This window comes from Lethenteron reissneri, chromosome 17, assembly GCF_015708825.2.
Source record: "Lethenteron reissneri isolate LAM-NWPU_2019-01 chromosome 17, ASM1570882v1, whole genome shotgun sequence".
NCBI lineage: Eukaryota > Metazoa > Chordata > Hyperoartia > Petromyzontiformes > Petromyzontidae > Lethenteron > Lethenteron reissneri.
This window is the reverse complement of record NC_083795.1, coordinates 15,640,028-15,655,896: the sequence shown is the minus strand read 5'-3', so window position 1 is coordinate 15,655,896 and position 15,869 is coordinate 15,640,028. Positions and strand designations below refer to the sequence as shown.

Here is a 15,869-nt window from a genome sequence, read left to right as displayed (position 1 = left end):
AACCCATTGTTCACTCCCTGCACAACATGCACCCTAACAACTGAGGAATACAGTCCCAACGTAACGGGACAACTACACCTGAACACCACGAATCTCCAGCCCACTGTTTCAACGCGCCTCGGAGTGTTTCAATCTCCGGGCCGTCAGGGCGAGCCTACTGCTCCAGACGTACCACGGAGGGTCTCAACCTCCGGGCCGTCAGGTCAAGCCGTCAGCTATTCCATGACGGGACCACACTCTCCGAGCCCTGTGAGCGCACAGCCCACTAGGCTAGACATGCCACGGAGTGTTTCAATCTCCGGGCTGTCAGGTCAAGCCATCAGCCATAGCATGACGGGACCACAACTCTCGTGTTAGACACGCAACACCCGCTGGGACATCCTGGTCAGGATCTGCACCCCAAGATATTTGAGAGCCAACATGACATTTCCAATCCTTGGCAGCATGTCACCATCTCAAGATAAATGCCCCATACAGTATATACATCGTTAACAATGACAGCACAAGCTATACATTAACAATCACGAACAAAGCTCAATACAAACCATACATTGTTAACAATCACAAGCAAGTTTCGCACACACATTGACAATACTCACGAGCGAAGCTCCACACAGTTTACCCAACAACAGTCACGACTCCCCGACGACAACGAAGAAAATATCAACAAAAAAATCATTAATCCGGAGCGCGTAAAATGTACGAAGTGTCAGGGGCCTGGTCTCCCGACCTCCAACCTTTGGCCAGAGCAGCAAAGGCGGCGACCAGCGTGTCGGTCCATGTGCCGGCCCCGGCGCTGGTTACAGTAAGAATAGCGCCCTCACTGTCCGGTCGCAGCGCTGATGACGCGGTATGCTAGGTTGCCAACAGCTGTCACCCGGCGTTGAGGGACGCAGCGCTGATGACGCGGCGTCGTCGGGTTGGCACACGCTGGGCCCGGAAGTGATGTCGCTCCCAGCGGTCACTGCTCCTCTGGTGGGCTCGGGCGAGCGCCGCGCCTCCTCTCTCTCTCCCGCCATCGGCCGCGAGCACCGCAGCTCGCCCAGGAGGGAGGCGGTGGCGCAGAGCAGCTCTGCGAGGCGAAGCAGCGCCTCCTCCATCTCTGCTCCCGACGCTGGAAAGGGGACGGTCGGCGGAGCAGACAGCTGCTCAGCCGGCGGTGCAGCGTCGCTGTCGGCCGGCATTGGCCGCCCCATCGCTGCCTGCTCCTCTTCATCGCCGTCAGGACTGAAGGTACGTGGCTCACTTCTTGTTTCCATAGCCACTTCTGACGCCAAATGTAACGGGTTCCGGAGACACTTGTAGATGTAACTTCTTTATTACAATACAACACTCCAACAGTCCTGATACTCTGTTACAGCCTAGGTACACAGCCTAGCTACACAGCCTAGATACTCTAGATACTCTACTCTGGCTACGCTCGCCCTCACAAGGTCATAGAGTCGGGAGTTCCAGAGTCCCACCACTGGCTCTCACAACATCCCAGGGTCTTCAGATGGCTGGTCGTGGGTCTTGGGTCTTGAGTTACAACTGGGCCCCGATCGTCCAGGGAGCTCTCCTTTTATGCCTGGTCCAACGAGGGGTGGGGCCGTGTGCGCCACCAGACATCCCACAGAGCACACACAGCCCCCCCCCCCCCCCCGTTGGCGGCGCCCAGGGGATTAAGCGCCTGGGAACTCAACGCCTGGCGCCCAGAGGCTTAAGCGTCTGGACCCCCTGGGAACCCAGCGCCTGGCGCCCAGAGGCTTAAGCGTCTGGACTCGCCTGGGATCCCAGAGCCCCCAGCAGCCCCTCCCTTCTTATGTCACTACACCTGGAAGAGGAATCTAACTTCCTCCTCCCCTTCACCGACACCAGGTCCGCCAGGCCTAACGGGCAATTAAAATCGCCCCCCACGATGACCTGCCTCCTGGTGGCCAGTAGGCCCGCCAGGCTCTCCCACACCTCCTTCCTTTCCATGCACCGTACCGGGGCGTACACGTTTATCAGCCGAAGCTGCACGCCCTGGTAAGTAGCGTCTAGACAGAGAAGCCGACCCGGTATTATTACCTGGGTCCCTTCTACACTCATTCTCCGTCTTCCTAGGAGGGTGACCACACCTGTGCACCTGCTCTCGTTGCTGCCGGACCAAAAGTACTGTCCCTTCCATCCGTCCAGCAGAGCCTCCGACCCTAGGGTGTAGGGGAGGTGACATTCCTGGAGGAAGATTACATCGCGTCTGGTGAGCTGCAGCCACTGCATGATTGCCCCCCTCCTTCCCTTCCCCTTCATCCCTCTCACATTGACCGATGCTGCGGATATGTCCATGCCGGGGCGTGATTTATCCCGTGTCGGACTCCGGCGCGCGCTCCCTCCTCCTGCCTTTGCCCGCCTTCCCCTTAACCGTTTTCCTCCCCTTTGATTTACGGGGCTTTCCCCGGATCAAACGTTCCCCCCCTTCCCCCCACCTCCACCCCGACTCCCCCGAGTCCGGCGCGGATCCTGAAGGGCTCGTGTCTTCCTGGGGACCAGCTCCTATCAGGACTCTGTCCCGCTTCCTTTTCCTCCCCCCCCACTTCCTCCCATGCTTCCTCCGCCTCTTCCTACACCCACTGCCCCACCTCGCCCTCCTCGCCCGTCACCTCCGACCAGTTCCCCAGCGGCGTTCCCGAGTCCTCCATGCTGTCTCCCCTTCCCTCCTCCGCCCCCTCCAGTGATGGTGGTGCTCCCTCCCCCGCCGATCCCCCTCCCTCACCCTCCTCGGGGGGCCGCGGTTCCTCCACCTCCCCTTTCCCTTCCCCTTCACGCTCCCGGCCCGCTTCCCGTCCGGCAGCCTCCGTCGCCTCCTCCACCTGGCCACTCCGCCATGCCCGCACCCTGTTAGCGTAGGATTCTGGGCAGGTCCTGTACAAATGCCCTCTGCTGCCGCACAGGTTGCAAAGGGCAGGCTCCCCGCACTCCTCCACCGTGTGGTCCAGCGCCCTGCACCTGTAGCAAACGCGCGCCACGCACGCTGCCGCCAGGTGCCCCCCCCACACCTCCTGCACAGCTTGGGCTGTCCCGCGTACACCACGTAGCCCCTGTTTCCGCCGATGTTCAGAGCACTCGGGACATGCTTCAGTGCCCCCTCCTCCGTCTTCAGACGCACCCTCCACTGCCTGGCCCCCGTCCATATCCCCGCCGCATCCAGCACCCTCTTGCAGCCCGACAGGACCACACAGTGCTGCCGCAGCCACACCTCCACGTCCTGATCATGCAACGCTTCATTATAAAGGAACACGGTCACGACCTTCGTCTCCAGGTCCGATAGCAACCGCGTCCTCATAGACGCCAGCGGCTTCTCCCCCGCCTTCTCCTCGAAACGGGGAAGGAATTTTTGCAGCAGGATGTTGGTGATGAAGCTCACCTCGAATGCCCTCCCCCCCGGCAGGGCAATCAGGCAGTACAAGTCCTCCACCTCCACCTGCAGCATTCCCAGCACTACCGACCTCACGAAGGTCGTCCTGTCCAGGGTGACCCCCTCTTCCACATCTTCCTTAAACTCGACCCGCACGCAGTTGTGCCTCTTGGCCTGCAACGGGGTCAGGCCCGCCCCAGCTCCACCGCGCCACCTCCCCGCTCCCCCGCCGGGCCTCCCCGCACCCACCGGGCCAACCCCCGCCGTCTTCTCCCTCCACTGCCCCCCTCCCGGCCCCTGGGCTGCGGGCGCCTCTCCTGCCCCTTCCTCCCCCCTCCGATCGGGGGTACTCCTACCCCCTCCTCCCGGCGCTCCCCCTCGTTCTCCTCCCCGCTCCTCCCTCCCCGCGCTCTCCAACCCCTCCACCCCCCCCCTCTCTTCCCTTGTTGCGCCTCACCCGACATCACCCCCGCACCAGACGGGCCCGCCCCGCTCCTACGGTCTCTCGCAGCGCCCCGGGCGTCTTCCTCAGGCTGCGCCGTGCGCCGCGTCTCCGTCTCCATCTCCACGTGCTCGCTGCAGCTGGGTCACTCCTCCCACTGCACCCGTGGCTCACCCACCCTCCGGCAGCAAGGCCACCCCAGACCACCCGGTCTGGGGCCCTCGCACACCCCGGGGTGGCTGGAGAACCCACGGGACCCGACGAGCCGCAGCAGTGTATCAGGGAGAACCGGTTCAGGAACGCGTTTCGCTGGAAATTACATCCAGCATCTTCGAGCGATTTGCCAGAATAGTGAAGTCATCCACCTACTTCCGGTCTGAAATAGTGCAGGATGACGTCATCATTATTGAACTCCATCAGGATTCGAAATCAGAGGCGGAGGTGGGGGTGTATGCAATTATGTAATACATCAGTAATCAGCCACTTAGCATGTGACTCACCTGTAAGGAATTGCAATGTGTTGTGTATTACTTATTAATACGCTTACAGGCTGCGCTGAGTCTATAGCTATCACAGAGATTGAAATTATTTGAATTATTCTCAATTTCTATTGATTCTCTAACTAATCTTGGCCAGTAATAATTAGTTCTGCATCACACTTCAACGTTATCAAAATCAATTGAATGTCCTTGTTGGCAAGCATGCTTTGTCACTGCTGACAGCTGTGTTTGGGAGAATTTGATGTTCCTTTTGTGTTCTTTTAGTCTTACGCTAATGTTACATCCCGTCTGTCCATAAACAATTGATCCGATATAGACCTTCTGTCGATAACTTCGGTAATTCATCTTGAGTACAAGACACTAGTTTTTGAATTTTGTTTACCGTACCAAATCTCACTTTAATGTTTTGCTTTTGCAAAACACGGGCTAATTTGTCAGTAACTTCCGAGATATATGGTATTTTAATTGTTTTGATAATCTGATCACTTTCAGCAGTATTGTTGTTCGATCTTGATTTGGCATTCAATGCTCTGTTAATTTGAGCATGATTATAGCCATTCATTCTTAGTGCTTCTTTAACATGTTTAATCTCTTTCCTTAAACGTTCACCATCTGACACTGTCTTTGCCCGATCTATGAGCGTCTTGATGAGAGAGGATTTCTGTGCTGGGTGATGATGCGAATCTGCATTCAGATAAGCATCCATGTGCATTCCCTTTCAGTAGACGCTATGTGTTATTTTGCCATTTTGACCTCGTCCAAGCAAAATATCCAGGAAGGGCAGTGTGTTGTTCATCACCATTTCCATGGTGAACTGAATTGCTGGGTTTTGTACATTGAGATTAATTCTAGATTTGAAGCTTTCGTGACTGCAAGGATTCATACTTTTTGGTTTTTTCAGCAAAGTCATGTAGGTAAAAAATAAAATAAAATAAATGAAAACAACTAAATTAAATCACGACGTTTCGGGCACAACACAAGTGTCCACACACCTGAAGAAGGACACTTGTGTTGCGCCCGAAACGTCGTGATTTAATTTAGTTGTCTTCATTTATTTTATTTTATTTTTGACCTACGTGACTTTACCGAAAAAAACAAAGAGTACATTGAGATGATTAAAAAATTCAGTAGTGTACCTTTACCATGTGGCCAGACAACCAAAGTGTCATAGACATATCTAAACCAAAAATATGGTTTTAATGTACTTGAGGCAAGTGCTCTTGTTTCAAAGTTTTCCATGTACATATTTTCTATAGCAGGAGACAAAGGAGAGCCCATTGCTGCTCCTTCCTTTTCTTTAAAGAGGTCACCTCTCCACAAGAAATAAGTGTTATTTAGACAATGGTTGGCCAATTTTGGAATATCTTCTGGTAAACATGTCTTCTTTACCAGTGTATCAAGTAATTTAAGTGACTCGTTAACTGGAACCTTAGTGAACATATACATTACATCAAAACTTACCAGAATATCATTAGGGTTAAGTATAATATCTTTAATCACATTCACAAGATGTTCTGAATTTTGCTAATATATGTGGCAGAGTCTATTGTACTTACTATGGGTCGTAATGGGATACCGATTTCATGAATTTTTGCTAGCCCATACATACTTGGTGGTTTTGAGGCCCGTGGCTTAATTTGGCATTGCTCAATCTTGGGGATTAATGAATTTGCAATGATTGCAGAAGTCTTGCGTTCTAAAGTATTGGTTGGATCTCGTTTAATTTTAATATAGGTATCTTCCTCCAGTAAATCTTTAATTTTATGATCATCATCTGATCGGGACATCACTACAGTAGTGCGGCCTTACAGGTGAGTCATGGTAAGTGGCTGATTACTGATCTATTACATAATTGCATACACCTCCACCTCTGCCTCTGATCTCGAATCCTGATGGGGAACAATGATGACATCATCCTGCACTATTTAAGACCGGAAGCAGCTTCACTGTTCTGGCAAATCGCCTGAAGATGCCGCATGTAATTTCCAGCTTAACGTCCTACTACTCAAATTGTAAATGTTGTGTATCCACTCTTCAACACATTTATAAATAACGCGATCTAACCCAAAAACCTTTATTATGAATAATACTGGTTGCGAAAGCCTACGTGTTAAACACATGTCCCACGCTGTGCATGCGGCAGTTTTTGCCTTACAACATCTCCAAGGATGTTACGGGGGCTGTTATAGCGGTAATACCGGGGTGCACATATGCGTTCAGAATGTACCTGAACGTGCGTGCGTGTGACGCATGAATGCCATGGCAGGCTGTGCGCGAGTCTCTCATCCGGACGCACGAGATGGAGCTGGTGCGCGTGATTAAGATGAAAGATGGCGAGATCCACCGGTTGCAAGGGGCCCTGGTGACCCTCCGCGATGGGGCCCAGGACAAGGTGAAGGCTGCCCTGCAGGCCGAAGCGAGGGAGGACGCGCGGCGGGCCTGGGAGGGCGAGCGAGCGCGGCTGCTGCACGACCTGGAGACGCTCAAGGCCGCCAAAAAACAGGTCGGGGTTGTGACGCACGTGTCCGAGCCAGGAGAGGAGTATCCGGGCCGGCAAGACGACCGGCAGTTCCTGGTTTCTCAACCACACTGGCTGTGAATTTTCCCTCATTCAGGTGGAGGAGATGTTGACGCACACGGTAACAGCCGACAAGCAAAAGGCGGCCGATCTGCGGACATCGCACCACGCGCACCAGGAGGAGGTCACCCGTATCAAGCGGGACAGCGAGCGAGACATTCGGCGACTGGTCTGCCTTCACTCCCTTTACTTACAAATCCCGATGCACCACACTATCCTCTCGCCATACTACCGCACCGAAGAGACCGTTTCACCGGACTGCACTGGCAGATTTAACAACACTGCTGACTGCTGCTCACAGTCAGCAGGACGATATGACTCCCCATCACGTGTGACCACCAAACGGCGTGCACAATGCTCTCAGCCATGTCTGAGCCACAAACTCCACAGACCTGACTGTGTGGCCGCTAGATATGTTGGGGCGGCCAAAATTTCAACTCTTTATCAGTTGGTGGCCTCAATAAAAATATGAACACAAATTCGGCTTTGCCAAACTGTTTAGAGTCACACCTTTTCACGTTGTTAAATCTATTGGTTTTGTTCAGCCTGCATGCACTTTGCTGTTGTGATAGAGCTTCTCACCATGACAGGAAGTGTTGTATTTGAACTACTGCACTGACAATAATTTATTCGATGACTTTGATTGCTCACCAGCTGCCATTGTGGTCGTACACCTCTCTGCCTCGGGTGTCCCCTCCCCCCAGATGGACGAGTTGAAGTCTCGTGAGCGCTCGGTGCTATCGCTGGAGCGTGAGCTTGGGGCACAGGCTGGCTATGCCCAGCGGCTTGCACTGCAGAGAGAAGCGCTGGACGAGGCCAGCGAACGTCGCAATGCTGGCAGCCCCAAACGAGAGATACCAGCCGCTGTAGCGAACAGCGGCGGGGTCACAGGGGGCGCCGGGGGTGACTGCATGGATCGCACACCAGACCTGGTCTCGGAGAACCCCTTACACTCAGTATTTTAGTGCAGTGCTTTCGCAAACCAGCAAAGTCCCCCAGGTGTGCTGCGGCATTTTCAGACTTATCGGAAACAACAGAACCTCAAGCCCCCCACCACCCACCTCCGCCGCCCCTCCCCTCTTCATTCATCGCGGCACACAGTCCAGAAAACAGCCGTTAGCCCCCATCCCCGGCCCTCTCAACTCCGCCGATTGTGCATGTGCTGATGGGCAAACAGACACGGAGACACATGCAGAAACAATGCACAAAGATACGGAGACACATAGACACCGAGACACAGACACGGAAACACATATAGAGACAGACTTGCACAAAAGCATGAATACACTGACACACGGAGACACAGAGACATATACAGACATGGCGACACAGAAACGGAGACACAGTGATACGGACACACACACCGAAATATAGACACAGAAACATAGAGACACGCGTAGAGACAGATACATACGGACACGAATACGCTTATAGACATGGAGACACTCGGAGACATGATTACACGCATTTAGGTAAATTCTTGTCACGGAGTTTGACAACGCGACTTTACGTCCTTGTTCTTGATCGGTATAAGCAAGGTATCATGCATTCTCTCTCGGCTACAATGCATTTCCACCCACCAGAGCCCACAGGGATTTGTTAGCTTGGCGTGCCGTGAAGATCGAGTAAACTGGAAAGTGCCATGGAATCAGAATATTTATTTATACTGGGGGAATCCGATGAACTATAATGCTCTTTTTCACAGAAGTCTAGTCGGGACAAGTAAGAACATTACAACAAAAAAACAATACAAATACACGATGTAGCGCAATGTACTTGAAAGGTAAACAAACCACTCAACTCATACAAATACAACTAAACCATCCCATCCTACTAGGCAAAGCCGACCGAGGTATTAACTTATTTTTAAGAAGCAACCTGGTAAAAAATGATAGCTCATCAAAGTGTCTTATCATTTGAACATTTATTGCACAAATTAATCTGAATAATCTAAATAAATCTAGATTTAATCCCTCTAGCAGTGCTCCACTCCCCCTACCCCACGCCCCCCTCTCTATCTCTCCTCCCTGGCTCCTCACCCCCTCTCTTACCTATATAGCCTCTTGTCACAGCAGCCCTTTTGCCCACTTCAGCAATTGTTTCTTGCTGTGGTTGTCCTACCTGATGACGGATGCTTGTGTTGCGCCCGAAACGTTGTGATTTAATTTATTTTATATCTACGTGACTTTACCGAAAGAACCAAAGAGTATGAATCTAAATAAAAAATAAGAATGAAAAAGGTTGAAGCACTTTTTTAGTGGATGTGGATTTTGCCCCGTAGGTGTGTACATTACACGTTAACTGTTTAAATAAGCGGACGATATTCCTCCTTCCCATTGTTTTTATATAAATAATGAAAGTAGTTTTTCTTACATATCTTATTGGGCAATACAGCCTTTTTGGAAGTGTTTTTTTTCAGCAGCATGGATTTAATGCAAGCGAACTCTGGATCAGTTCGACAATCGGTGTTTTATCATCATTGTTGGGCTTGCTTAAATTAATTCTGATGAAATGCCCAGATGTTTTTATGCCAGATGTTTATATGCCAGATGTTTATATACCAGGACCCATTTCTGTGCTTGAAATGGGTCCTAGTTTTATGCAAAACCATACGCTACACAACACAAAGTATTCAAACTTGATTTGAAGCTTTCGTGACTGCAGGAATTACTCTTGGGTTCTTTCGGTAAAGTCACGTAGAAAGAAAACCAACCACCGTCGGGTTGGCAGCCCACCACTTACATTATCATTGGCTGCTGACATTTGGGCTACGCCCATTTCAAACCCTTATAAATAGTTTGCCTTTGGAAGCTAACCCCCCCCCCCCTTTTCCTGAAGACAACCGCTTGTGTTGCAATCGAAAAGTCGTAGTTTTTGTCATTTTCTTTGACCCTATCTACGTGACTTGACCGAAAGACCCAAATAATATTAATTCCTGCAGTCACGAAAGCTTTAAGTCAAGCTTTAACACAAAGTAATTGTGAGGACGATATTGTTGACCACGTATGTGGCTGATGTTAAGTGTAATGGATGTTCGATTTTGTGTTCACTCAAGGAGGGGCACCTGGAGGAGCGAGATGTGCGGCGGTTCCAGCTGAGGATCGGTGAGCTGCACGGGGTGGTCCGCAAGCTGGAAGACCGCAACGCGCTCCTGGCTGACGAAAGGAATGAGCTGGTGCATAACGCACAAACGCGCACCCATGAGCATCCTTGTACCCTCCCGTAGACGCAGATACACACGGACTTTGTGGAACAAACTAAATAAATAAGCAAACAATATGCCCACTTCCCAAATCTGTTTTGTCTGTAATTGGCACCTCCTTTTGTAAACATGGGGCGCAGTCCATCTGCTCCATTGCAATGCTGTGGTGCTTTACCTGCAGCTTAAGCGTGTTCGGGAGACAGAGGCCCAACTGAAGCCGCTACTGGACAAAAACCGGCGCCTTGCCAAGAAGTGCGATGACTTGGTAGCCGCCCAGCAGCGGCAGGAGGAGAGGGTGCGTGGCCTCTCGCGGGAAAACCTCGAGCTGGTTAGTGCCGCCCTCGACCCTCCCTCATCTTCGCTGACCCCCAGCTCCACGTGTGACTCTACCCTGACTTCATAACGACCTCACACCCTGATCTCACATTTTCAAAGTTTTTTTTGTCCTGGCTAACTCTCATTTTGCGATTTTTCTTCGAATTATATATATTTATATATATTTTAATGTTCGGGGTTAGGGACATTGGCCGGTGGTCGAGACTAATGGCGGCATGCCGGGCACTCGAGTGCAACTGATGACATCCACTGTCGAGATGGGGTGATGAAATCATCTCAAATGCAGGGGTTAGTTGGATTGTTACGTGTGTTGAACTGGTTGGCTACATACGCGCCGTACGTAGCCAACCATGATAATCGGAAATGCGGGGTAAGGACAACAAACTTAACACTAAAATCAAGACCGTGAGGCATGGTGGTGGACTAGGGAAGCTTTCATCGAGCAGGGAAAGGAAATGACGAAGTTCTTTTCGTGTTGTAATATATTGTTGATATATATTTTTTTATTATGGCGAATATATATAAAAATTTGCTTATATACGTGGCTGTGTGTGTGTGCGTGTCGCGGTCGGGCTCATTGGGCTGTGGCTGCAGAAGGAGAAGGTCAGTGTGCAGTCGGCAGCGGCACAGCTAGCTCATGCCGCCATGGCAACCCAGCAGCAGACCGCGCAGCAGAGATCTGGCGCCAGCAACCAAGGCAGCGAAACGACCGGCAGCCACACGGTGACGCAGCCCACACAAGCAGTCCCATACCTACACGGTGCAACTGTCCCAAGGCCCACGGTTCGCCACATGCTGCCTCCACCACCACCTCCATTAAGCTAGGTGACATCAGTCACCCATTAAAAGTGCGGTTTTCTGGTCGGGCTCTCAAGCTTTTGCCACATGCTGCTGCGGGCATCTTCAGGAGTTGGATGTCCGCAGTAATTTAGTGTGTGGCAAAAGCTTGAGTGAGGGAATGCTCAACACGCAGTCGTCCAACCAGGAAACCGCACTTGGGACTGCAAGCTTCTGAGAAAACTTGTATTTAAATCAGTCGCTCATCTCGGCGACGTGGGGTGTGGAGCCGTGACGGTTGGTTGGTGTTTGGCGCCATTCTCCGCAATCGATGTCTGTTCGTGCTTTGCTCCAAAGACGGCGAGCCAGACGGCGTGCGTCGCTTGCGGTCCCCCGAGTGGCCACGAAGAAATGGAGGAGGGGGACGAGGCCGACGAAAATGAGATAGAGTTCCTCAGGCTGCAGGTTGCCGAGCAGCAGAACATCATCGACGACCTCACCAAGGCACGCTCCACCAATGCCCCAGAGCCACTTCCCGTGCACACCAGTATGAACGCAGCATCCCCGTCAGGTCAAAGTTCCAGAGCACGTATTCTGTACAGTAACCTTTCCTCCCTGTCTCTCCTGGCAGGCTCTGCAGTCTGCGGCCTATGACCGCAACGCGATGGTGAGTACCTTGCACAACGCCCGGCATTCAATCAATGTTCGCTTTGGGCAGTCTTCCAACGTGGCTGCCCGTGCGTCCCTGTTTCCCACAGGAGCTGGACATCATCCGCTGGCAGCGCAAGCAGAAGAGGCGCAGCTCTCGGAGCAGCAAGGTGGGGCCTCAATAGTGCCCGTGGGCCTAAGCGGCATCTCGTTGTAGCAGGTTCAAGAGGAAATGTAAATTATTATTTACACGTTGTAGGTAATTCAACAGCAGTTGTCCCATGGATAGACTTTCTCCGTGTCACGTGCTTGTAGCATTCCCACCACTGGCTCAAGGCTGTACTTGCCTCAATGCTTATTTGAGCAAGGAATAACTTGGTCTTCCGATGACAACACAAGAGGGCTCATCGGAGAACCCGTGTCACGTGTCTGCAGAGGATCCTGACTCAGAAGTTGGTGGGGGTGGAGCGGGAGATGTCCCTGGACTCCGACTCCTCCTCCTATGCCACCGACCGCACGGCTGGCACACCGGGCACGCCCGACACTGACATGGACGAGCAGCGAGCTCCAGAGCAACCGGCACGTGTGACCCCACACTCTCACCCAGAGCTCATCATCATCAGCAGCCGTGGTCAATCCACTGCTAGATGAATGCCTCCTAAAGCCACCGTCTCCCTCCCACGATTCTGCGATGGCACAATCAACCTAGCACTAACACGGGGTGCCATTATTACACCAGGCTTCATGATTCCATGATACCAGATAACGCTACTCTCACTCCTAATGAGAGAGACTGAGTGGGATCTCGCTTGGTTCCATTAACCATTGCATTATTCGGCAGCACATCACCGTTTGCTGTGCTGTATTTCCTTACACGGTGGGTAGAGGTGGGGTGGGGGGTTGATACGCAGCGCTGGTGTTCTCTGCATGCGAGCCGTATGAATTTGGGTGTGGGTGCGCTATGCGCGCGAGTGTTACGGCTACAGTTGACCCACGTCGTGTGGTTATGGGCATGTGTGCGATGCACAGAGCATGGCACGTGAAGAGACGGAGCTGCGGTTCCGCCACCTCATGCACGAGTACCAGGCGCTGCAGAGGGCCTACTCGCTCCTGCACGAGCAGCTGGGGGGTGGCCTGGACGCCGAGAGGGACACGCTCGTAAGTGCCTGGGCGTCTGCAACTGACTCGGTGTGCGTGGTGGTGGTTGTAGGTTCACCATGATTGGTGGTGGGATTACCATGGTGGTGGTGGTAGGTTTACTATGGTGGTGGCGGTGGGTATATCATTGGGTGTAACAATGCATTCATTCTTCAATGTCAATATGTATAGTCAGGATACTTGTGTAGTGTCGTAGGTCTCTTCTTCTCTCCCTCGAGGCGTGTGTGGGCGGGTGGCATGCGGCACACACACTCAGTTGGAGACGTGGTAGTCGCAGGAGGCACCGACTTTCTTTTATTAGGTTCACATCACCAACTCCGATCCCCTTTCTCATGACTACGCTGCCGTACAGCCCGGCCCAGACACGACCCTGTCTGCGTTGCACCGACGGCGTCGACTGAGACAGCCAACTACTGTCCGGCGGCGCAATGATCGGGCGAAGGGGGCAGCGACGAAGGCGGCGACGATGACGGCGACGACGAGACGAGTCCACTCCCTTAACCGGCAGCCCGGAGCTCTCGCCCTCTACTGCTTTTATTCCCTAGGGCGGAGCCAAGCTGCGCCTCCCTTCTTGAACCCACCAGAGGGTTACAGGGGCCTCCTTATGAGGTCTACCATGACCCTTGCCCCAGTTCCTCCGCCCTGCTGGCACACCCCTATATATGCTCAACGGCATGTGAGCTAAGTGTCCAACTGCAGTTGCAGCTGCTGTACAGCAGTCAGCGCTGTCACTACACTTGCACGAAATCGCTTGTTGAAGAATCACTGTGTCTTCAGTCATAAGTTGTACATCATGTGTCATGTGACCTCTGCAGCTGCTAGAGGTGCCTTACATTCACCACAAGGTCAAATATGAAGAGATTCTTCAGTTTTCACCTTGAATCGTGACAATGCTGTGGTGGCGAAGGATTCACCACACCAAGTCTCAAGACTCTTTTCATGTCCTGCTAAGTTTTCCCAGTAGGGGGTAACAACTGCTATGTTCTTCTCAATTAACTAAATTGCAGTGTAATTTTTAAATTTGTCTAAAAATTTGAACTTGACGCCAGCCACAGCCTCTTCTTTTTAGAATGACCTCACCAGATCTGGAGAGTCCGCTGTGAAGTGTTGGCGTGTACTTCATGGGTAATACAGCCGCAGTGTTAGCCAGGGCGGCCACTGGACACGAACCACAACAAGATGCGTATGCGCTACCACTGGTCTGCGTCACTGCCCCCCATGAACTCATTTTTTTGTTTGTTAAATGTCTCCACCGGATTTTTGGAGATGCTTTGGTTTGTGTGTGTGCGTGCGCGTACCCTCGTGCAGACACGGGAGCAGCTGCAGGCCGACTTGCTGAAGTACCAGGCACGAGTAGAGGATCTGGAGAGGGCCCTGTCCCAGAGAGGCCAGGTGACTCAGGCTGACGGCAGCACAGTATGTCCTTGGGGTTCCCTCCCTACTGACACGCACACCGACACCCCCACTTTCTCACACATACTCATACATACTGACAACACCGACCTCATTACTGACACTGACACAGTTTCCTTCTCACCGACACACACACTGACACCTCTCCTTGTTCACCGACATGCTGCACATGCTTTGAATGCTGCATATACTTCTTTTGGCTACATTTGTTCTCATGACTACATTTGTTGCCAGCGTGTGTATTTTGCTGCAAGAACTTGTGTGTGCTGCACACATCTGCGCACGTGTGCATGCGCGTGTGCAGGATGCGACCTGGGTCGAGGAGAAGCAGCAATTGTGCAGGCGGAATCAGGAGCTTCTGCAGAAGGTTTGACGGCCGCACACGCAGACACGTATGGGCACGTGGGGGGGCGGCATCGTGACCGGGTCCAAACTCGTGTCCCCCCACCCCCTCCTTTCCCCCGCCGCCCACACTCCCTGCAACCCCTTCTTTTTGCAGCTCCATGAGCTTGAAAACGACGAGAACTCCCTGAAGCAGGAGGTCCAGGACCTGCAGGACCAGAACGAGCTCATGGAGTTCCGCATACTCGAGTTGGAGGTGGTACACCTGGATACATGCACACGGGCAATGTCTCGTTAGGTGGAAGGGGTAGTTCGTGGCACTGAGTGACGTCTCATTGATTAAACCCAGCGCTGCTGAAGGAAGGTTTCGATATCTACAGTGGGAATTCTACCTCTGGAAGCTAAGGGGTTGTTTCATAGCTCTGATGACTACCAGAAAGTGCCTTCCGCTCAGGAGAGTTTAATCGCCGAGGCTACGGGATCATAGAACGGGACAGATAGGATGCCACGCTCCCTTTCGAACCTCCCGATATATTCAAAATCAAACGCGTGCAACCTAGGAATCGTGCAGTTCTTTTTTTATTTTTATGGAAAGTAGTTGAACAAGTAAAGTGGAGGCCATGAAAGTGAGGGTGGTAAGGTTCAGGCCGTTGACATTGACACTCGTCTGAATCTCGTCGCTAGGTGGGTGGGATCTGCTGGGCCACACCGCTGCCTTGCACTGCCCCACTCTCCCCAGAGTGGAGTAGCACACTGACACGAGGCGCCCAGGGTCTTGGGCAACAGCATGAGAGACATCCGTGTGCGCCCGTGTGTGCGTGCGGGAGAGCAGGAGCGGGAGCGCCGGTCCCCAGGACTCAGCCTCCTCCTTCCCCCGTTCCGCGAAGGGGACAGTCCTCTGCAGTGGTACTGTGCTCGCGAGGCAGCCATGGTAAGCACGGAGCTCTGCGTGGAGACCTCGTGCTGCATACGTGGGTGCAGCGTCGTACTAGAATTGACAGTGACCGTGTGTGTGTGTGCAGGAAGTGTCCATTCATGAGCTGATGAAAAAGTTGGACTTGCTGGGCGACAACGCTGTGAGTCGGCATCGTTGTACC

The 15,869-nt window shown here is 52.5% G+C and overlaps 1 protein-coding gene across 1 annotated transcript in view; it reads left to right on the top strand.

Moving 5' to 3' along the window:
- Window positions 1–15,869, top strand: part of LOC133343563 (janus kinase and microtubule-interacting protein 3-like) — a 40,791-nt gene that overhangs the window by 12,074 nt on the left and 12,848 nt on the right. Inside the window, exons 4-19 of the mRNA XM_061553254.1 lie at window positions 6,585–6,821; window positions 6,934–7,065; window positions 7,601–7,828; window positions 9,952–10,071; window positions 10,280–10,426; window positions 11,029–11,217; window positions 11,569–11,715; window positions 11,843–11,878; window positions 11,970–12,029; window positions 12,295–12,438; window positions 12,889–13,017; window positions 14,326–14,433; window positions 14,735–14,797; window positions 14,930–15,028; window positions 15,605–15,703; window positions 15,795–15,848. Coding sequence (XP_061409238.1) covers window positions 6,585–6,821; window positions 6,934–7,065; window positions 7,601–7,828; window positions 9,952–10,071; window positions 10,280–10,426; window positions 11,029–11,217; window positions 11,569–11,715; window positions 11,843–11,878; window positions 11,970–12,029; window positions 12,295–12,438; window positions 12,889–13,017; window positions 14,326–14,433; window positions 14,735–14,797; window positions 14,930–15,028; window positions 15,605–15,703; window positions 15,795–15,848 — 1,992 coding nt within the window. The remainder of the gene's footprint in view (window positions 1–6,584; window positions 6,822–6,933; window positions 7,066–7,600; window positions 7,829–9,951; window positions 10,072–10,279; window positions 10,427–11,028; window positions 11,218–11,568; window positions 11,716–11,842; window positions 11,879–11,969; window positions 12,030–12,294; window positions 12,439–12,888; window positions 13,018–14,325; window positions 14,434–14,734; window positions 14,798–14,929; window positions 15,029–15,604; window positions 15,704–15,794; window positions 15,849–15,869) is intronic.